Source organism: Pieris brassicae, chromosome 10, assembly GCF_905147105.1.
Source record: "Pieris brassicae chromosome 10, ilPieBrab1.1, whole genome shotgun sequence".
NCBI classification, from domain to species: domain Eukaryota; kingdom Metazoa; phylum Arthropoda; class Insecta; order Lepidoptera; family Pieridae; genus Pieris; species Pieris brassicae.
In genome coordinates, this window is record NC_059674.1 from 4,313,314 (window position 1) to 4,335,828 (window position 22,515).

The 22,515-nt window shown below is 32.4% G+C and overlaps 4 protein-coding genes across 8 annotated transcripts in view; 2 read left to right on the plus strand and 2 right to left on the minus strand.

The window, feature by feature from the left end:
- On the plus strand, nucleotides 1-2,351 carry LOC123714962. Its single transcript, XM_045669676.1, has one exon. It carries the CDS (start codon nucleotides 520-522, stop codon nucleotides 1,255-1,257), a length of 738 nt encoding a protein of 245 aa, XP_045525632.1. The 5' UTR covers nucleotides 1-519; the 3' UTR covers nucleotides 1,258-2,351.
- Nucleotides 2,352-2,654: 303 nt separating this feature from the next.
- Nucleotides 2,655-7,396, minus strand: LOC123714959 (zinc finger protein 708-like). Its single transcript, XM_045669671.1, has 9 exons — nucleotides 7,073-7,396; nucleotides 6,746-6,880; nucleotides 6,100-6,621; nucleotides 5,620-5,819; nucleotides 5,050-5,157; nucleotides 4,565-4,786; nucleotides 4,094-4,205; nucleotides 3,295-3,399; nucleotides 2,655-2,846 (listed from the first exon to the last, which is right to left on the minus strand). Exons 1-9 carry the CDS (start codon nucleotides 7,205-7,207, stop codon nucleotides 2,688-2,690), a joined length of 1,698 nt encoding a protein of 565 aa, XP_045525627.1. The 5' UTR covers nucleotides 7,208-7,396; the 3' UTR covers nucleotides 2,655-2,687.
- A 742-nt stretch (nucleotides 7,397-8,138) lies between these two features.
- Nucleotides 8,139-16,334, minus strand: LOC123714960 (zinc finger protein 624-like). Of its 2 annotated transcripts, XM_045669673.1 has the most exons (11): nucleotides 15,953-16,334; nucleotides 15,717-15,821; nucleotides 15,194-15,431; nucleotides 14,958-15,097; nucleotides 14,455-14,543; nucleotides 14,011-14,133; nucleotides 13,690-13,797; nucleotides 13,176-13,382; nucleotides 9,327-9,438; nucleotides 8,719-8,823; nucleotides 8,139-8,460 (listed from the first exon to the last, which is right to left on the minus strand). In XM_045669673.1, the coding sequence occupies exons 1-11, from the start codon at nucleotides 16,097-16,099 to the stop codon at nucleotides 8,323-8,325; spliced, it is 1,512 nt and encodes a 503-aa protein (XP_045525629.1). In that variant the 5' UTR covers nucleotides 16,100-16,334; the 3' UTR covers nucleotides 8,139-8,322. The 2 variants fall into 2 exon arrangements, with proteins under 2 accessions (XP_045525629.1, XP_045525628.1); XM_045669672.1 differs by having other exon boundaries at nucleotides 8,140-8,460; nucleotides 14,958-15,431; nucleotides 15,953-16,333.
- A 536-nt stretch (nucleotides 16,335-16,870) lies between these two features.
- Nucleotides 16,871-22,515, plus strand: part of LOC123714956 (zinc finger protein 431-like) — a 28,283-nt gene continuing 22,638 nt past the window's right edge. For 3 of the 4 annotated variants that reach the window (XR_006754375.1, XR_006754376.1, XM_045669664.1), the window contains exons 1-7: nucleotides 16,871-16,943; nucleotides 17,043-17,165; nucleotides 17,271-17,384; nucleotides 18,095-18,505; nucleotides 19,253-19,419; nucleotides 19,822-19,881; nucleotides 20,653-20,784. Coding sequence is in view for 2 of the 4 variants with exons in the window: in XM_045669664.1 (XP_045525620.1) it covers nucleotides 16,875-16,943; nucleotides 17,043-17,165; nucleotides 17,271-17,384; nucleotides 18,095-18,505; nucleotides 19,253-19,419; nucleotides 19,822-19,881; nucleotides 20,653-20,784 (1,076 nt within the window). In the remaining 2 variants the exon portion in view is untranslated. The other variant, XM_045669665.1, reaches the window with a different exon arrangement.

Here is a 22,515-nt window from a genome sequence, read left to right on the forward strand (position 1 = left end):
TAGGGTTTTTTTCCAGAAATTTTTCGATTTTTTCTCGCCTTTTAAACCTACCCTAGACCTCCACAAACATTTCAAGACTTAGATAAGATAAATCCGTTCAGCCGTTCTCGAGTTTTAGTGACTAACGAACAGCAATTCATTTTTATATATATAGATAGATAAATAACAAGCAAACGTAATTATTCAAAAGGTATACAAACTAATCAACGACTACTATAGAACCTTAACCTACTACTAAAGATAGGAAAGTAGACTATAGTAGACTTTAGCCGTAGTATCGAGTTCATTCAAAATTGTAATCTTAGCTGTCAGTGCCAAACAACATTCAAATTGAAGGTGACATATACCAGTCAAAAATATCAAATGTATTTTTAAAGTTGAATGTCAAATGGCGTCCTAGAAATATTTAGTTTTTATATGTTTGTTTCCATAAATTTTGTAATTTATATAGCGACGAATACAATTAATTATGAAGGATAATTTAGTATTTTCCTATGAACTGTAAGTTGTATTATCAAAATGGAAGCCCATTTACACGACGTGCCTGTCCTAAGTACTTTACAACCGATGCACATACATCAACAACAACAAAATATAAATCAGATAAATATTCAACATCAGCAGCAAGTAGAACCTCTTCCGCCGCCTCCAGAGCACAAGCCAAAAGTAGACAAAAAGAAAAAAGAGGCTATAGATGGACAAGCACGCGAAATTATATTCAAAGTAATAAAATTCTTCGAAAGCGAAAAGCAAAATAGAGGATATGCATTTCCAGTGGAAAATGTAGTAAAACGCGCCTGTGCAGCAACTGGGCTCTCTGAAAGTACAATAAAACGAATAAAAAGGGAGGGATTGCGAGCTGAGGCGACCCAAACTAAAATGACTGGACCTAAGAAGAAACGAATGCGAAAAACCAAAGTTCAGTTAGATTACTATAAACTGTGTGCCCTGCGGGGCATAGTAAATAGTTACGCGTCAAGAAAAGAAGTACCAACGTTAGGTAAGATTCTAGCTGCTGCTAAACATGAGCTAGATTATAGAGGTGGTAAGGAATCGCTAAGATTAATATTACTTAATAAATTAGGTATTAAATTTAAAAAATGTGAAAAGAAAAAGAGTGTTAAACAAGAAGAGGTTCCTCCACAGTACCAGCCTCCACCTCCAGTAATGACACATATCCAAATGGAGCCCATGAAGCCAGAAAACCATTGTATTTATACAAATATGATGCCTCATGTTCCACCTGTGTCTTATTAACAGTATTAGTGTACATATGTTCTGAGTAGAAATATATAATTTACTATATTAATTTGCATGCACGGCATGTATGGTGATATAAACATTGTAATAAGGTTAGAATCTTATTACAAATTATATGTTTTCCATAGAATAGATTCTATGACAAACATATAACAATCTAATGAAACAGTTTTTTAGTTTCACAGTAACCAGTGATTACTTCATAGATATATAGAGAAGATTGGCTATGATTATCTTATAGTCAACAAAGGTTTATGGTAAGCCCTGTATAATGTGTTGAATATTAAACATTTAATATACTATGAAAATAATAATCTTAGTTGTGTGGGCACAGATTAATAGACATATTTACTGAAAATATTATATTATTATAATTATTTTATATCTTAAGATACTCTTGAAAATAAACTTGTAATATGAAACCTCAAGTATGAACCACTATTGTAAAATATGTATCTTTAAATAGGAACTACTATTAAGTACTATCATTAATTTTACATGTATATAATTAGTAATATGTATTAATAATGCACCTGTTTTGTACTTTTGTAGAAAATGCAATAAGTAAATGAAATTAAACAAAATTATTTTTATGCACAATCATTAATGTAATGCTAGATATAAAATTTGTTTTAAATTGCCTCTGTAATACTATTAAAAGCAAGTACCCTGCTTTGTGGATTTGACTCCCCATGGTCATGTCCACAAGCATTGAAGTCAGTATTATCCTAAATTATGCTGAGGTTATCCAAGCAATGTCAAACTAAGGGTAAAACTCAGAGTCCAGACAGTCCCAGTATACATCCAATATGTCAGCAAGATATGATAAAGATTTGACGTACGGGAGTCATACTTAGCGTATAGTCTCTTCTCTAAATATAACTCTTAGTATATGCAGTAGGAATTTCATTATATAAATATCTACAATAGATACAAATCTGGCTCCAATTTGCATTTCTAATTGAAGGCTGGCTGCTGGATCTGCTGTTGGTTGTTCATACTTTCATTATATACCCAAGGACTAATTCTTGGAGAATAAAATTAATTTGTTTGATCCGACAGTTGACTGCCAGTTTATTTCAATATTACATTAAATATATAAAGTATGTATGTAAAATTGTATTTTACACTTTAATAACAATGAATTTTATTTATAACTTATACAAATAAGGCTGAATTAATTATAACTTTATGCATTGAGATATATTGTAAATTTATTATAAATATAGACTGTGAGTAAAACATACATTTCGACTTTTCCTTCCTTTTACTTTGATATAAATAACTGAGTATAATTCTTGGATATATAGAAATGTTCGGTAAATTAGAATAACGCAGCAAGCAGATACATTTCTTAGAAAGAGAGATGTTATAACTATGAAACAAGAAGGCAGTTCAATTAAATACGGTTTAATGCAATATTTTATTCAACTGTAAATGATAATTGCGTCTGAGAGATGTTTGTGTTGCGACCGTTCGTGCGTTTTTCTAGCGTACGACTGTGCAAACGCTGCAGGACAGTACGAACACTTGTATGGTCGCTCACCTGTGTGCGTCCTTGTGTGATTTATAAGCGTCCGGTTTGTCTGAAAATTATTTTGAAATAACACTATATACGTCTTTGGTCACTAAAATTTATCAGATCCAAACATCGATTACATTCTTTACAACTTGACATATTTTCGTTGCGTTTCAGTAATTTAAGATATTAGAGATTATAATATAATTATTGCGCCATTATATCCAATAAGGAAGAGAAGAACTGATCAGTTTTTAATGAGTGATATATCATTTTAGTCTTCTTGCTATCCGCGCCTTGATTACTGCTGGTGTTTTTGCGGAGTGTGGCCGGCCAGTTATTTTTCTTGTCCGCAACACTGGAGAATTCATTGTACCTATCAATAGTACGGTGTACAAACCTAAGCGTTATATTCAAATTTTTGAGCAACTTGAAAATGGTACTCGGCGAGTGCACACAGTGGTGCAACACAATAACAGCTATTCTGTTTTTTCTTTCAAATTTCCAATACTTACATGAAATCCTCGTCCACAAACATCACAAATTTTATCTTTCGGCTTCGCAGTTTTTTCGTGTACAAACTTCCTGTGAGTGCGAAGTGAAAATCCGCTAATGAAATGCTAAAAACATATGTAACCATTAATTTTACTATTTGGCTTAGTGGATTGAGCGTGCTGCCTTCCTCCCTGGGTCGTTCGAACCCCTCACCAATGGACTTTTTATAGGAGCATTTAAGCATGCTCAAGGCCAGTAGACAAATAGGCAAAGGCAAATAAACTATTTGCCTACGGCCAACAAATTGTCTATTCAACACAATTTTCATTACGATTAGAACCAACAACGAGCATCAGCTTAATAATAGTAGATTCTATAACTCTAGAGAGCCGTTCACCTAACGTAAACAGATTTACTGCAATTTATCCCCTCTCCCTCCCTGTCATATATCAAAATAACAGTACATAAACGTATTAATTTTTTGTATGAATCCTCGAAAATGCAATTCGTTTTCAAGCATATACAATGTAAGGGTAATGTGTAAAAAACAGTTCACGTAATCACCCAATAAAAGAACCAAACCCCCCCCCCCCCCCTCCTTTAGTGCTTTCATAATACTTGAACGGACCCTAGGACATCAAAAGCTTTCAAAACTTCAAAGTGAGCTCAAATACTAAGTACTTGATCGGTACTTAACAGCGCTTGTATATTCGATAATAAATATCATATTTAATTTCCTCAGTAACTGAAGTCATTAAGTTTTTGGTAGGCCCATTATTACTAAAATGGCTGAAGCTACAAGATAAGCATGTGACTTACCTTACTACAAATCTCACAGTAATGCGATGACGATCTAACATGAACCAACTTGTAATGGTTCTTCATATACGCCTTACGGGAGAATACCTTTCCACATTCCGGACATGGAATTCTGGAACAAAGAAAAATGTATGGACAACAACATTTTATAACTTTACTGTGCTACACTGTGATTAAATTGTCTGTTACGATCATGTTACAATAACAGGATTTAGAAAAGTAAAGCAGAACGTCGAATAACCTTAGAAATAACAATAATCATAATTATTTATTAAGGGCCGTATCTATATATCGTATATCGTAACTCTTTTGCTTAATGTTTATGTAGGATACGCCTCTATAATCTATATCCATAGCTTATAACGTCATAATGATGTGACATATTTAACAGCGTTTAATATAATATTGTAACTCCCAATTTTGATCCTTCGAGCCGGAACATATGTAGATTATAATAAACTAGATACATACTTAATAGTTTTCTTCTGAACATGCGCGGCTGCAGTCTTCAAGTGTCGTTTATATACATATTGACTTGGAAATTGTCGGTCGCACTCAACGCAGTATGACAACTCGCGCTTGACCGTTTTGTATATTAATTCTGGATGGAAGTTTCGGTAATGCACCTCTAACGAATGGTATTTGCTAAACATTCGGTTGCAGACCTGGCATATTGAAGGGAAGTGAGTTTTTCTGTAAAAATAATGCAATGTCAATAAATGTTAATTTTTAAGTGATCCCTAATTTGTTACTAATAGTGTCTTAAGATTTTATATGTTAATATAGAATAAGAGAATTTCTTTTTAACTGATATTTTTATTTTAAAAACATGATTTCATCTCTTCTGTGCTTTGTTAATGATTAGACAAATCCTGGTTGCCAGTATAACAGAAGTTTGACAAAAAATTAAACATCTTTTTTGTAATAAAGCAAAAATTATAAGACTGAATACTCACACAATATGTTTTTCAAGAAGTCTTTTACAATGAAATACTTTTTCACAATAATCGCATATGAATTTTGTATGATACTTTGTATAATGCTCTCTAAAAAGTTGTGAAGAACTAAAAAGATAAAAAGTTTTTTAAAATACCCATAATCCACATCCAAATAGGCTGTTTCACAGAATAAAAATTAAGTATTAAGAGTAATCTGTATAAAATATGACTTCAAAAAGCGTCATGCAGTAAAATAAATGTAAAATGATCATTAACACCTATAAGAAAATTGATAATTAAACATATTATATATTATAACATTTTAAAGGGGTTCTTAAAATTATGAATATTTAATAGGATATTTTTAAAGCTAATAATACCTAACAGAATTTAAGTAGGTTTTATAGTAATAAACAATGTTCAATGGTTTTTAAAATATTGTCAAATAACCCAGTGATAATTGTCATTCCATTATTAATATTTTTATAAAGCTTAATTTATTCTTATTAATATTTTTCTTATCATAGACTATTTTTAGCTTTATAAAAATGAAATAAAATAATTTTTAAATTTACTTATTGTACTTACTGACTTTGTATTGTACACTTTTTACATGTATACAACTTGGTGTGATTCATTAAATGGCATTTTATTTCTGTGATGTTTTGTAAATATTGTGAGCAAAACATACATTTATATAAAAGATTGTGTGTCTGCCAGTGGCTGTGTAGTTCAGTAATAGATTCACACATTTGAGAGCATTCAGAACAGTTATATGGTGGATTCGGCTGAAACACATATTTATTAAATATAATATAATTTATACAGGCTTCTTTCATGGATATAAACATTCATTAATTGCAAAAATCATAATTTCAAGTGCTTTTAAGTAATTGTTATAGCAAAGGAACTATCACATTATCTTGATCATATCAAATAGTTATTCATCAAGTTGAACATTATTTTATGTGCTTAATTCACATTTATATGCACAAAATACATTTTATTTTAGATATGTAGTAGGTGCATAAAGAATCTACAATACAATATAAAAAAAAAACTATTTACCTTTAAGTGATCAATATCCATATGTCGTTTCATATCTAACAATTTCTTAAATCTATTCTTACACTCACATTTTATTCTGTATTTTGTTAAACTTTTTGTAGAGCTCCTCTCTTTATCCAATATTTGCAAAATGTCATTGTTACTTACATTAACTTCATCATAATATTTCTGTGGACTTTTTAAATCTATATCAAATGTTGTAACAATTGCTCTCCTCTCAAACTTGCCACATTGCTTTTGTTTCTCTTTACTTTGTACATCTTTTCTGTTATCAATATGACTTTCATTCTTTACATCATTTACATCACAATTATTCATATAATCATTACTATCAAAATCATTGTCATAGTCATTATCATTAAGGGTATCTGGAAACACTTCAATTTCTTCTTTTATTGTATCAACAAGTAAAGGTTCTGGTAAATTTAATGACTCCTTTTCAGCTTCATCATGACTTATTATATAATCATATTCTGGGTTGTATGATGTGCTTAATGTAGACAATGAGACTGTTGTTGAAATCTAAAATATTATAAATAATATATAGTACACATATTCAAAGTGGCTCATATTAGATGGTAAATAGAATATGTGTAATAATCTGAAAATAATATTAGGTTCACTTAACAGATGAAAGCTAACTTACAAATGTATTATGATCCAAACTAATGGAATTTTGTAATATATATTGTGCTTCACAAATTTTTTGTTGAAATAGACTTATTTTTCGCAACATTGATTTACATTCCCAACAAAGCTGGATACTTAAGTACTTAGGCTCCTGAAATGATATAAAACTGTAATTAAAATCTATTATGTTATGGAAAACCAGTGGCTTGTCCGATGATATCTAAGAGAGTTGTTTACTTGCATTATAGTGTATATTATGAAAAAACTTACCCACAAACTTATTATCTTTTTATTACATAAAATTTATAGAAGTTTCACAAAAAAAAAATAAAGATTTACATACCATATACTGTGTTTCCTTAGATAGTAACGTTATAAAAAGATCCTGTTTTTCAATAGAACTTGTAACTCGATCTAGACTTAAACATCCATTGCAGACACCTTTACGAAAACTTACTTTCATCTTAACATCTGCCATTGTAAATTAATCACATTATTTGTTTAATTCATTAAACCTTACTCTATTGTTTATTTACAGTTATTGTCTGAAGCATTGTTTTGCTATTTCAAAATTTGCATCGAGACTTAAATATAAAATAATTGATTAGTTTATAATACATATTGTTATTATCCTATCTTATTGCTTAATAGACAATTTCTTTTTTAATAATTTGTCAAAAAAACAAAAATACAAAACAATTCTGTTTTTTTTTAATTAAAACGCTTTCACGATTCTGTCAAAATTTAATAGGTGACTTTGACAGCGGCTACAGTCAATTGTCAAACTTATCTTATTAGGGTTGCCCTTCGCTCGTTGGTGTTTATTCCTTGTCTAATTTAATCGCCTTTTTACGTCATACCTATGACGCATACGTCGTCGTTTTGAGGAATACGTTCCCATTCTGCAATGACTCTATTAAGCTCCATTTTTCATTTCTAGCCCGCACTTTGTGGCGACGTGCAAGCGTACATACAAGTTGGGATCCGTTATTTATCCGATTGGCCAGTTCGAAGTCCTGACCTCAATCCAATTGAGTATGCCTGGGGTGTTCTAACGAAACGAGTAAGAGCAGTGCAACCTGCTCCACAGAACACCAGGGAGCTTAAAAGAACCAATGCAGAAGAGTGGGAACGTATTCCTCAAAACGTTATTAAAACATCGCGGAAAGAATGCCCAGTTAGCTGTGATTTTCGATCAACGTGTCACACTCGTTATACGATTTTTAAATATTTTTTTTGTAATTTAATTTAATTAAAAAAATATTTGTCTAACCACTTCTTTTTGTTTGGCAGTGTACATAAGTTTTAAAAATAATATAAAACCTACTAATAATTTAAAGTATACAGACTACGTCAGAGAAATTTTCATTTTATTAACTGTAATCGACTGTAGAACATAATTTCCATAGGTGCCCGTTTTTTTGCAAAAGAGTCTTTTATATGACCTATGCTAGGTACTTAATCTAAGCCTAGTATGTATAAGGTGCTATAATAATAATAAAACGACGTTTCTTAAAATGATTCTTTAAATAGTTTTTGTAGATAACAAGGTACAATTATACATAAAATAAGCTCCATCTTTATACAAAATGTTCACAGATTTTTCTTATGTACAAGTTTTTTATGAGTATATAGAGATGCTGTTTGGCCAAACGTCGCTGAACAGTAAGGGCACTTGTGGGGGCGTTCTCCAGTATGTGTTGTGATGTGATTTTTTAACTCTGCTGTGGACTGAAAAAGCTCGTTTGGTCACCATATGCCTTGAATTTATATAACATTCTAATGAAAAGGGTAACATAACATTTCATTTAGTTGTAACGAATATTCGTAGGGAGATTGAACAATTTTGTGTCAGCAGCAATAGCAAATTTATGTATGAATGAAGCTTCGAGAAAACATAACCTTTAGTTTGAATACGTTTAAACATAGCGTGGCTGAATATGCACACAGTTATACAATCATACAGTAAATAATATCTAAAATACCTACCGAGAATCCCCGACCACAATAATCACATATTTTATTCTTTGGTGGCCGAATTTTTTCATGAACACTCTTAACATGCCTTGTAAGACAACGATGTGTTTTGAAAACCTGTAAAAGAATACACTTATTGTTTTACAAGTGTGCAAGCACTTTAATAAAGTTGCGCGTACAAATTTTTCTTTAAATTAAAATTGTTAATGATAGCGCAAGCGTGAAGTCTTTGTATTGCATATTCGTTTCTCGTTTGACTTCATTTACTGAAGTCATATAAATAGCATTCCGTATATCCTTAGCGTGTTAAGATATATATGTATGTTTTAAAATGGGTGTTTAGTGATGGTGAATATTATATGGCAGTAAAAGAAACGTTTAACTAAATGGGGTTAAATTTGGGTTATATTTGGCCAACTTTACTAGTAGCTATATCAACAAGAAAAATAATGCGTCGTTGGAAAATATCACACTTTTAATCCCCAGATGCGAGAGTTAGTTACTAGATTTGCGCTTCTGGAAAAAATAACAGATCACTAAAGTCAAACAAGCAGTAGTTAGTCTAAAAATAAATATGAAAAACGCCACTATATCGAGATGATATTTTTTATATAACTCACCTTTGAGCAGACATCGCATACATATTTTATTATTTTTAAATGCTCGAAATTAATATGGTCTTCTAGATTTCGTTTCACCATGAATTTTTCATCGCAATCATTACATTTATACCTAAAAATAATTATTTTATAATACATTTTGTAAGTGGTAAGATTTAATGAATACACATACCATTTCATACCCTATGGCAGAGTTACCAACCTCTATAGTCTGTGCGGACAGAGGTTGTACGATCTAATATAATACTTATTTGCTACGCAACAATTCAGTAATTCACAAAACTTGTGTGTACTTTTATATGTTTCCTGTTAATCATCAAGATTACTGACGTATTATGTAACAGTATTCTCAACTCTATGATAAACTGCTTTTACTTAAAAAGCCAGCGCCAATACTCCGAAACTCCCAAATGCGATTGCGATTTTAAACTAACAACTTTAATGTTGAGTTTTTTACAACGCGATACCAGTTTCAACAACAACAAACGACAAAGATGTCCCACTTTGACATGTATTTGAAAGTTACAGTGTACAAGATCAATTGTGGCAAACAAGAACATCAATTCTCATCTTCCACCGCGTCAGTGGAATTACCATTACGTGTGTCACAGACGTGGTTATAATACGAAACGCTGAAGTGACGATTAACGTTAACGATTTTTCCTTTCAATTGACTTTAAACCTTGTTATGGTATTCATGTAATTTCTCTTCAATAAGTATTTGTGACATATGACTTTTTGTTACTTTCCAGATGCCTAGCAGTTAGAAATTTATTAAAATTACTAGCTGCCCCTGCGAACTTCGCTTCTCCTTAATGTGGTTTTAATACCGTGACACGAAAGAATAATATAGTCACTATAATTTGAATTTGATTTACACTTCGGTCTAAGTAACACGTGGTTGGCTATACTAACACCAAAAATTTAAAAAGTTGAAATAATTGAATTTCACGGTATTTCGTTTACTACAAAATAAATTTAATTTATACTTTAGCCTCAATAACGTGGTACTTTACTGGTAAAGACTGCTCACGGTGTGCCAATTTAATTTAAAATCGGTTAAGTAGTTTAGGAGTCCATCGCGGACACACATCGTGACAGGAGATTTATAAACATATATGTCCCAAAAGTCGACGTCAAGTAGTTTTCTCATAGTAATGCCACACCAGTTATCAGAAAAATTAAAAAAAAATTAAGTCATGTATTTTTGAAGTTATGGAAATTTTCCTTTTATTCCAGAAAATGTACACCATGTGACAGTTTTTTCATTCCTGTTGTTACAAATATTTACTTTTTGCCATTTTTTTTTCTTACGTCATCCCGAATAGTGTTTTATGTAACCTATGATCCTACACCCTGTGCCGATCACTCCAACTTGTAGGAAAATGTCATTTTATACCGTACCAAGTTTTCAAAATTAATTTTTCGCACTAGTTCAACTGATCGTCCTGAAAAAAAAATGTACTTCTCCAGTTTGGCAAGCAGCTTTAAAAGTTCGCGCATTTAATAAGTAAGGATTCTAACGTGGTATAACACTTACTTCATTATTTCTTAGACCGGCCATAAAAAATTTTTTTGTTAAACAAAGTCTGTTTTTAAAAATTTCTCTCTCTAACCACAGCGTGGTTTAAATAAGATGGCGTAAAGTGTGAGCGAGACAGATAGTGACGCTACTTATTGCTATTGACACACGCACTACAGGTCAGTACGCAACGCTCCTTCGTTTACTACGCATCTTTTCGTATTCGCTGGTGTTATTTTGTGTTCTAACTACTTTGGCTTCGTTTACGGACTTGTTTGCTGTGATTTGGATTTTACATTTGTGATCTACGACGACCTTTACTTTTCCCTGGACTTACGTGTTATTGTGTATTTGTACCATACCATGGCTACGTACACTACACAGGAATATGCTAACATGCACCTCATTTATGGGGAATGTTTATGTAATGCCAGTGAAGCCGCTAGACGGTATCGCGAGAGATACCCTAATGCAGATCGCTATCCGGATCACAGAGTTTTTACCAATGTGCACCGTCTACTGTTCTCTGAGGGCCGACTGCCAAACCAAGTGCACGGTGAAGGTAGAATTTCACTACCCTACGAGGCAGTTGTCCTTCAAGCAGTTGATGAGGACCCAAGTTGTTCGGTACGTGGAATTGAGGCCAGCACAGGTGTGCCCAAAAGTACAGCTCACCGAATTTTAAAAAAAAATGAGATCCATGCATTCATGTACAGCGAGTACAATCCTTATTACCTCGAGATTATGAACCTCGGGTTGCTTTTTGCCAAACAATAATTCAAAAACACCGAGAAGACCCACAATTCTAAGGAAAAATTTTATGGTCGGATGAATCAACTTTTAAAAAAGACGGCTACATGAACCTACACAATCTGCACGAGTGGCACGTCGAAAATCCACGATTGATGAGACCAGACAGATCACAGTACCGTATCAAAGTTAACATGTGGACTGGAATTTTGAACGTAAAAGTCATAGGGCCTTTTGCGGTACCAGAAGTATTAAATGCTGAAATTTATTCAGATTTCTTACAAAATCATTAGCCCAATTTGCTGGAGGACGTGCCGCTTACTATTTTACGAGATATGTGGTTCCAGCAAGATGGTTGTCCAGCGCATTACAGCCGCTTAGTTCGAAACCACCTTAACGAGGAGTATCCAGACAGATGGATAGGGCGGGGTAGTACAATCTCGTGGCCCGCCCGCTGACCCGATTTAAATCCTCTTGATTTTTTTTACTGGGGAGCAGTAAACGAAAAAGTCTATTCCAAATCGATTCAAAATGTAGAATAGCGGAAGCAGTAAAATTTGTGAATAATGGACGATCTGCCCGCTTCATTTCACGATCTTTTTTAAGGAGATGCCGAGCCTGTATTGCAGCTGAAGGACGGCAATTTGAACAACTTTTATAAAAAAGTAATAAATCTAATCATAAAAAAGAAACTGTCTATTTTACTTATTTGCGTCCGTATGTCATAAGCGTCACTATCTGTCTCGCTCACATTTTATGGAATGTCTCTCTCCATCTTATTTAAACCACGCTGTGGTCATTAGGAACGTTTTGGGTGCGCTAGAATCATTTGTTGTAATTTCAAAGAGATTGTTAAAAACAGACTTTGTTTAACAAAAAAAAATTCTTATGGCCGATCTAAGAAATAATGGACTCAGTGTTATACCACTGAATCCTTATTAAATGCGCTAACTTTTAAAGCTACTTGCCAAACTGGAGTAATACATTTTTTTTCAGGACGATCAGTTGAACTAGTGCGAAAATTAATTTTGAAAACTTGGTACGGTATAAAATGACATTTTCCTAAAAGTTGGAGTGATCAGCACAGAGTTTAGGATCATAGGTTACATAAAACACTATTCGGGATGACGTAAGAGAAAAAAAATTGGCAAAAAGTAAATATTTGTAACAACAGGAATGAAAAAACTGTCACAGGGTGTGCATTTTCTGGAATAACAAAAAAATATCCATAACTTCAAAAATACATTTTTTTTTTTAATTTTTCTGATAACTTTTGTGGCATTAACCTATGAGAAAATTTCGACCAGACGTCGACTTTTGGGACACCTTGTATATTAAGATTATTATATTGTGCTCGCCTTTCATTCTCCTATAGGTTTAAAATGTTGAGTATCTGTGAGATATTGTCTATGATAATTCAAAAATTTAGAGAAATTCTCCTTTTTACGTCATACTTACGACGCATAAGTCGTCGTTTTGAGGAATACGTTCCCACTCTTCTGCAATGACTCTTTTAAGGATGTCTGTTAAATGACATTTCTGTGTAATAAAATCAACTATAGTTTCAATTAACTCACCGCCATGCATCATCCTTGGCATGCCGCAAATGACGTTTTAAGTGCGTAGAAAGGATTGCCTTCGACTTGAACGTCCTCTGACAGTCGTCACAGTAAAAAAAACCGGGTTTGTGAGAACGTTGATGAGCTAAAAGACTCGCTCGTTTATGGTACACCTTATCGCATTCGTCGCACGGAAATGTTTCGTTCGATGTATTGTGTACCGAACTGAAAGAATAATTTAAGATATCATATGACCATGGCATATCTTTACAAACATTTTGTAAAACATAATACTTGGCGATTTAAAAGAATGATTAAGGGTTTAGTGACAGTTATATGTAACCTTTATTACAAACTGACAGTAAATGTATATTTGGATTTTTTTATTTCAAATGTGGCGTATTTTTGGAAGATTCATTAAAGCTAATTAGGGAGGTTGGTAGGCCTATAAGCCTCAGAGAATAAGGCAATATATAGGAATATTGAACTTCAAGTAATGGTTTCTTCCTTTATTTTAAATAAAATCAATTACCTGACATGCACGGCTAGTGACGTATTATTCGCGAATGTTTTATCACAGAGGTTACAGAATGCTTTACGTCCGTGAGTTCGTCTATGTCGACGGTGTTCTGAATATTTTCTGGGAAAAAAAAAGAATTCAAAAAGACGCCTCAGTGTGTAACATCCAATAACGATTCTGATAATAAATGACTATCCGATGACGACAAGCACCTAAAACTTGTTCATCCTTATATCGCTAATCGAAGAAATTAAAAAAAAAATCTCCTTTAGACTACTGCATTGATTTTCCATTCGCGTTTATATCTGACTTAAATCTACTTTTAATACTTACGTCGTAACAAAATTACATCTCTTACACTTATAAGACTCCTTTATAATATCATGTACTTCGTTATAATGTTTTAACAATGGATATACAGCCATCGAACGCTTTCCACATGGAATGCATTCATATCTGGAATAATAATTTCAATACAGAATATTGATCATCATTAATGGTTGAATGACATCGGGCTTGAAACAAAGTCATTTTTCGACAGCTTACCCTTCATCATGTGACCATTTTCATACAAAATCGTTTGTCTTTCATGGATCACAAATGTCGAAAAGTTACTTCGTCCAAGCCCCTGGTAAAGTCGTTTAAGCCAAACCTACTATGTTAAAAACATCTATTCATTTAAATCAGAGAGAAATATCACATTTGAAATAGTGAAATCGAGTGACATATGCTGGGTACAATCAAGATTATGAAACTCAGAGTTATGGAAATAATTACCTTTTCAAATGTCTCCGGCTATGGCCATCATATGATAATTGTGTTGGAAATATGCAACTACATATTGAGCATTTAATTCCATTTTTGTGCTATGAAAAAATCTTTCATCAATAACAGTTCAAATTATGCAATATGAATAAATAACCCAATATATTGCCACGAAATATGATGTACAAAAAAATGATTTTGTGTCAATATAATATTATTAAGAAATACCTGTGGCATTTAACAGATTCTTTACAGGTGATCACCCTTTATGTATTAGGCATTATTCATTATGCACATAGTTTAAAAAATCCATTGAGGTACAGCCGAGATTGGAATGCACAATGTCTGTGTTTGAAGTTGCACCTCTGCATCAGCCCCACTACTCTTAAAGTGATTGATCATTATAGATCATAACAAGCAAGTTTTTGAATTATTTTCAAGTCAAATCTTTATAAATAACTATAATTGTATGTACAAGTAACAGAAAAAAAATATTTTTATTTTATGTGACTTACTGGAAAGTGACTCTTATTTAGATGTTGTTGAAGACCATGTTCATAGTGAAATGAAACTATGCAGCCCTCACACTTATATGGCAGTCTCAAATATTTTTTATTGAGCAGTTCTGCTTTTCTCTCTTTCATAACTTCATCTACTGAAATTGTTATAATTTTAATTTTGCCTTTATAATTAGCCTCTAGTTGTGTACGGGGCTTCTTAGTAACTGGTAATACTGTTTTATGACATTTACTTGTGACTAGCAACTTTTTATCATGTAAAAGTCCTATGGGTTCTATTTGTAATTCATCATAGTTCTCATCACTGTGACTTGATTCATTCTGTTCTGATAATTCATTTTTTAGTTTGGGAATATCTTCTGCTTTAATATTAACTTCTGTCAATTTATTATGTTGATTAACTGGAAGTTGTGTATCTAGTGTTACTACATCAGATTTTTCTAGATTAAACCAATTTGTATTTGATGTATACTGAAATCAAGCCATAATAATTCATTAAAGTTAAACCATTCTTTTTAATTAATTTAATTGACAGCTACAGTGTGGTTTCGTTCCCAGATATGAAGTTTAAATAATGTGTTCAAATATTCATCTAATATTAACTAAAAAACTTAAGTTAACTTAACTTAACTTAACATTTCCCTACTCAATTAATAATTTTTGTGTAGCCTTTTTAATTTTAAATAAATAATAAAAGCATAGAAACTAAGTTTGTATCTGAATTAAACTGAACTGTATATTTCAAAGAATAAATACCTGCATATCTAGTCCAAAGCTTGCCTCCATCTGTTTCGTAAATTTGTAAATCCTTTTTAAAATTGAATGGCAAACACCACATATTTTAGATATTTTTGTTTTTAACTGAAAAGTAAAAAATAGTCAAAGTGAAATAATATGTACACCGTACTTTCCTTTCTTAAGGCTCAGTTTCCAAGCAAGTGAAAAGTTACAAACACGTAACTATACACGTAACGCAAATAAAATACACAAACCTTAACATCCACTAAACGTTCAATGAGGTATGCAAAGTTACAAACAGACAAATTTGTTAAATTGTTTTGTATTCGATTGCAACAAACACATCTTTCGTAAGCATTTTCTTCGATGATTTCATGATTTGTAGTTAAATAAATCTCCATTATTTTATTTTTATTGAATATCTTTTTATAGTACTATTTATGGGACGAGCGTATATAATGATGATACAATAAAAATAAAACCGTATCGCATTTTATATGTGATATTATATTATTCAAGTCAATATTAAACCTTATATATGCGAAAACAAAAGTCAAAACAATGCATTAAGCAACAAAGGCACAGACCAAGTTGCACGTAGAGAATGGAGACACCAAGTGCTAACGTATGGTTGACACATCAAAATTCGACGGGGTGCGTCAAGTACAGGAGGCTGGTCATCTATTTGCCTATTAGATTGAAGAATGATCATGAAGCGCCACTAGTTTTATTAGGACACATGTTGTCACACATGTGGACAGATTAAATATTTATATTACAAGGAACTTAAAAACCTAGTACAGGAAATTGCTCGCACATTTATTATACAAAAGTAAGATATGGATTCCAGAATGTTTAGAAGTTTAACCTCGATTGATTTAGTTAAAAAATAAAAAAAAGGATACCTAATTCGCCAATGAAAATGAAAATTCACGTCAGAATGTGGCAGCACTAACCATATATGCTTTAGTTATGTAAATTCTAATAGGTAATTAAATAAAATATCTTTATCGGATATCGGATTGTCGGAAAACAGCATAGAGGCTATACTTATGTTGTAACATTTTACCATCTGTGGCCTTTATTAAACATATCAATAATTCATCTATTGCTATGAACAAAGTTCTAAGCTTCAAACACAAACAAAATGTTAATTGACTGTTTTTTGACATTGACATGATATTAATTATCAAATGTATTAATCTGTATTTTACAAATCGTCGTTACCGCAAGTTATCGTTAGCTGTAAGTGTATAATTGATGTTTTGCTAGCCAATACTCGTTGTTTACTCTTTTTCTACACTGAATATACTAATAACTTTGTGAATTGTGATATTTAAATAGACTAAAATGGACCCACTGAAAGACGAGATATGTCATGGATGTTTAAATTCTGAAAGAAAATTATCGAACCTACACGATTGTAGTCTCAAGGAATGTTTTAAACTTATTTTAAAAAAGGCAACAGTAAGTATAATATCTATTCCAGAAAAAGTCATCGAGTAATATTACTTATAATAGCTGACTGAAGACTTTTTTAATAGCTTACCGAAACGAACTTTTTCTTTTCAGGTTTCTATGGAAACTATTCAACTATGTTTTGAGTGTGTGGCTATACTCATGAAGATTAAGAGATTTCAAGAAAGAGTAATAAGTTCAGAAAATCTTTGGAAGTCTTTGAAGAAGGTATATTTTATTGATTTTGTTGATATTTAACACAGTTCACAAAAGTTGATATATCTTTGTGATAACAATGAAAATTGTAGTAGTTTCTCACCTGATGATTGTACTTTATTGTTCCAAATTCATCAATCAGTTTAATTTATAATTTTTCTGGTTTAACATTTTGTGCCCGACATAATGTGAGTTATGGTTTTGAAATGCTCCTCTTGTTGACTCCTTGCAAAGTTTAAAACCCAAAGTGATGTTACATGTTTAACCACTATTTTAATACTATTTACTTTAAATAGAGAAAGTACATAAAGTATTTCTTTTCCTCATTACTTTTCACCTTTACTTAGGCCTTCATGCTCATCTCACTTGTTTTAACAATATCAAACAACTACTTGGAGCTCACTTTTTTACTTTTAATTCAACTAATGGCTAAGAATAATATTTTTAGATACATTATGATTAAAGGATCGAATTTTGCAAGAAAATGCATATAAACCCCCTTTATTCATAAAAACATAATTAGGCTAATTGCACTGTCTTTCTTCAGTTTGCTTTCCTCTTTGTGTCAAATTGTGTTTACACCATGATCATCATGAACAGAAACAGATGAGTACTTTAATTAAATAGTGCATTAACATTGTTTTAAATAAACAAGGGGGTCAGAATTCACAAGTGTAGAAAGTTTTATCTTTTTTATTAATTATGGATTTAAATAATTTTAGAGTACATTACGATCTCAAACCAGCTTACAAAAAAATAATCTCTATAATTTTTCATTATTACAACACACAAGTGAAGAGAATTGTGAAATAATACAAACATCTCTTGAAATAAAAAATGAAAATGAAGATTTAGAAGACATAGATAGGGATGAATTCAAACAAGAGATTGAAGACTTTAGTACAGAAACAGACATAGTAAATGAAGAATTGAAACTAGATCTATTGAAAGATTTAACTCAGAAAGAGATTTATACTGAGGTGAAATTGAGTAGAGAAGAAATTGAAAAAGAAAGGGAGGAAATAAAAGTAAGTGATGCTTACCTCAATGCTATGCTGAAGTGTGAGTTGTGTATAACTACATTTACAAATAATGAAGATTTAAAAGAACATATCAGTGACAAACATGGTGAAGTAAGTAATTTTTATTTAATTCAATTTCATCCAATTTATTCACCCATATATTCCAATGAATAATCAGCCCTCACTCATAACATTACCTATATTTCAAGTCCTGCAACCTTGTTAACTGAATACTAGTAACAACATCCATGGACCAGCTGGGGTACTTTGAATTGTGACAGCAGTAGTGAAGCACATTCAATTTAATGAAATATGATTATGTTGCTGTAATATAATGTTAGCTTTTATTATTTATTTTATTAAATTCTAAACATTTTCATGAAACATATTCTTAAGAATCTTGCTACAAGTGTTGCACAATAGTTGCTCATTTGACTTGTTCGGTTGTTTAGGAATTGTTATAAATTGACTCAAACATCTCTCCGAAGTGGGCTGGTCGAGTCAGAATAGGGAATGGATTATAGAGAAGTTTGTGATACATGCGCACGGGAAATTCCTTTGTTAAAGTTTGAAGTCGTACAAAACTGTATTATAGTGTATCAAGTCATTATTGGAGTGTTTAATTTGCTACCCTAGATCAACTAGCCCTTACTAATGTATAAGTGTTATGTACAAGTTCTTTTTTTACTCGCACAAGAACCACAACTCTGACTTAGAAGTACAAACCAGTCTAGTCGAGCCTTCTGCCCGTGTCTCGTGTTCTATAAAAAATTAAACAGATAATTATTAAGATTAACTTTGGTTTCCACAGCATTTATAAATACAGGTTTTAAAACTTAATTACGTCTTTGTTTTCAGAAAACAAAACACATATGTACAATATGCAAGTGTACATTCAATTCTTCGATATCTTTTAAGTACCACACAGATAGACATAAAAAACGTTATCAGTGCACAGTCTGTAACATAAGATTTTTATACAGAAGAGATGTCATCAAACATTTTAATTTTGTACACTGTCATGGGTAAGTTGTATTCAATATTTTGTGTTGATGTTGCAAACTTCCTTCATTTCACATCGTCTTCTGCTCTGGGCCTCAGATTTAAGTATCTGTTTCATGATTATTTGTCAATCTAATAGGCAAGTGGGTGATCAGACTCCTGTGACTGACACACCGACGACTTTTTGGGTTTAAGACAAGCAGGTTTTCTCACGATGTTTTCCTTCACCGTTTGAGAGAATGTTAAATGCGCACATAGATTGTCCATTGGTGCACAGCCGGTCAAAACTACGATATCAGGGATGAAAGTTGCACGCTAAAGCCACTGATGATACTATAATATGTATAACTACAATTGTTTCTTACATAATTTATGTATTATAATGTAATGATGATGTATTTGTTACAAAAGTCTTTTTATTTCAGAGTAGAAAATATAACTTATGAGAATGGTACACATGAGAGACTAGAGGCACCACCAGATATGTAAATATTATTTTTTAATTTTTTATAGATACATTAAGAAATATTAATTATTGACTTATAAAGGAACATTTTGAAATGTCATTAGTTTATACCTTAAAATGTTTTGTCATCCTGTCCAATTCTGTTGACCATTTGTTAGTCTGAACAATTCTGAATCGGCTATATAGATTTTTTTAAATATAAATTTGATGACAGTGGAATCTCTATAACTCGGATGTCAATTGAAATGCAAAAAAAAAACTTTTCGAGATACATATGATTTAACTGCTGCAATTTCGACTTTCAAAGACGCGCTTTCCAAGCGTATTTTTCGATTTGTAGGGTCAAATTTGAATAACAATTCAATTAAAGTTATGTAGTATACGTTTTTACATATTAATGAAGTAAACTTTACACTAAAAAATAAAAAGCTGTGTTACTTAGAAAGTTTTATGAATGTATTCATTCATTGCAAGACAAAAATAATAGATTAGAAGCCTCGAACCCGAACATTCATTTTGGATTTCATTGCTATTATTTCCAATAATACGTCGTTATATTTTACTAAGAACGAGTTCCGGAGTCTCTATTTTGAAATTCGAGTTATAGAGTATAGATTTGTATTATAAATACTTCGTAGGGAAATAACATTTTGTTCGAGTTACAAAGTCTATACAATTTGAGATACCACGACTTACTGAGTATTTCAACTTAACGCTGTTCGAGTTATACATTATTATTAAAACATAACCTAAACACTTGTAAGTTAAAAGATAAATTTTACCCTTACAGCGATAAGCAAGATCTATTTTCGTGTGACGTGTGTGAGAAGTCGTTTAGATGGAAGGCGTCTTTACGGAAACATATGGAAGGGCATCGCATTGCGAGTGGACAAAAACGGAAGCCTTACTGTGAGCCATGCAAGTACGTATGTCTAAAGTAATTGCGGAAAGGGAACTGTTGTAGATCAGCAGTGGACTATCTTTTTATAGACAACTATTACGCTATTGTATTGTGGACTAATCTTATTACAACTGTATTTATTGTAATCACCATGGATTCTAAACTTCAGTGGTCCCCTCATATTAACGGATTGGCGAAGAGACTTAGTTCTGCAGCTTACGCGGTTAAAAAAATTCGCTTACTAATAGTCTCAATTAGCCTCCAAAAAGCTTGGTATGCTCAGCAAGGCGAGACGGTTCTTCACTCCGGGCCACTGCTTGCAACTCTATAAAGCGCAAATTCGGCCCCACATGGAATACTGTTCTCACCTCTGGCCGGGAGCTCCCCAGTACCAGCTCCTTCCACTTGACCGTATCCAACGAAGAGCGGTTCGAATCGTCGACGACCAATCACTTTCTGTGCGGCTTGATCCCTTGGGGTTGCGTAGAGATGTTGGGTCTCTCTGCATCGTCTACCGCATTTTCCATGGGGAGTGTTCAGAAGAGTTATTCGGTCTAATACCCGCAGCTGAGTTTCATTATCGGACGTCAAGGCAAAAACAAAATACCATCCGTATCACCTCGACGTCAGTCGTTCTACAACTGATCATTTTCTAAGGCAGTTTTTGTCACGCACCACCACTATGTGGAACCAACTGCCCACTGAAGTATTTCCGAATCATGGGTCCACTTATGGGTCCTTCAAGAAAAAAGCGTACCAATTCTTAAAAGGCCGGCCACGCACTTGCGAGCCTTCTGGCAATGTGAGTGTCCATGGGCGGCGGTATCGCTTAACATCAGGTGAGCCTATTGCCCGTTTGCCTGCTATTACATTAAAAAAAACAAAAAACTAAATGATGTCGATGCAGCTAGTTGTTTACTTTAGTTACTTTCACAGTTTAATGACTTATGGCTTATTATTGTGGGGTCATGCTGATGATGTCAACTATTTTCATCCTGCAGAAGAGGGCTTTTCGTGCGATCTATAATTTAAAATGTAGGGAATCTCTGAGAAATAAATTCAAGGAAATTAATATACTTACCTTTCCCTCGCAATATATTTATGAAAATATTATGTATGTATACAAAAATAGTGATAAGTTTACTAGAATAGAACATACGCACAATGTTAATACTCGGAACAAACACAGGCTGCAATTTCCGCGTACTAGACTATATAAAGTTAGTGATTATTTTTTGGGAAAAGGGATACTCTTCTTTAATAAAATCCCAGAGGCTCTTTTATCTCTGCCTTTTAATAAATTTAAGAAATGTATTAAAGAATAGCTGTGTCAAAAGGCTTACTACAAAGTTAACGATTATTTAGTTGATAAAACGGCCTGGGACTAGTGCTAGTTAATTTGCGATATTTGTTTTAAAATAAGTGTTGTTTGATGATTTGCTATTTTAAAAGAGTACCGAAAGTTTTTTACGCCGGCTTTGTCTCTCAGTCTACATCCTCTGTCTTCTTTGCCGATGAGTAGGGATGTCTACCTGTCTTATTTAAATTTATTGACGTGGAATAAATGATACTTGTATCTTATGTTCCATAATAAACATATTTTATTTTTTTATTTTAATATATTAAAAAAAATACAACATAAATATTGTTATTTAACGATTTGCAGCTGTGTTTGAATTTTCATAGTTTAATTTACTGTACAAAAAAAATTCAGGTGGTTCAGGATTCGATTTCCGGACTACTGGAGTACCG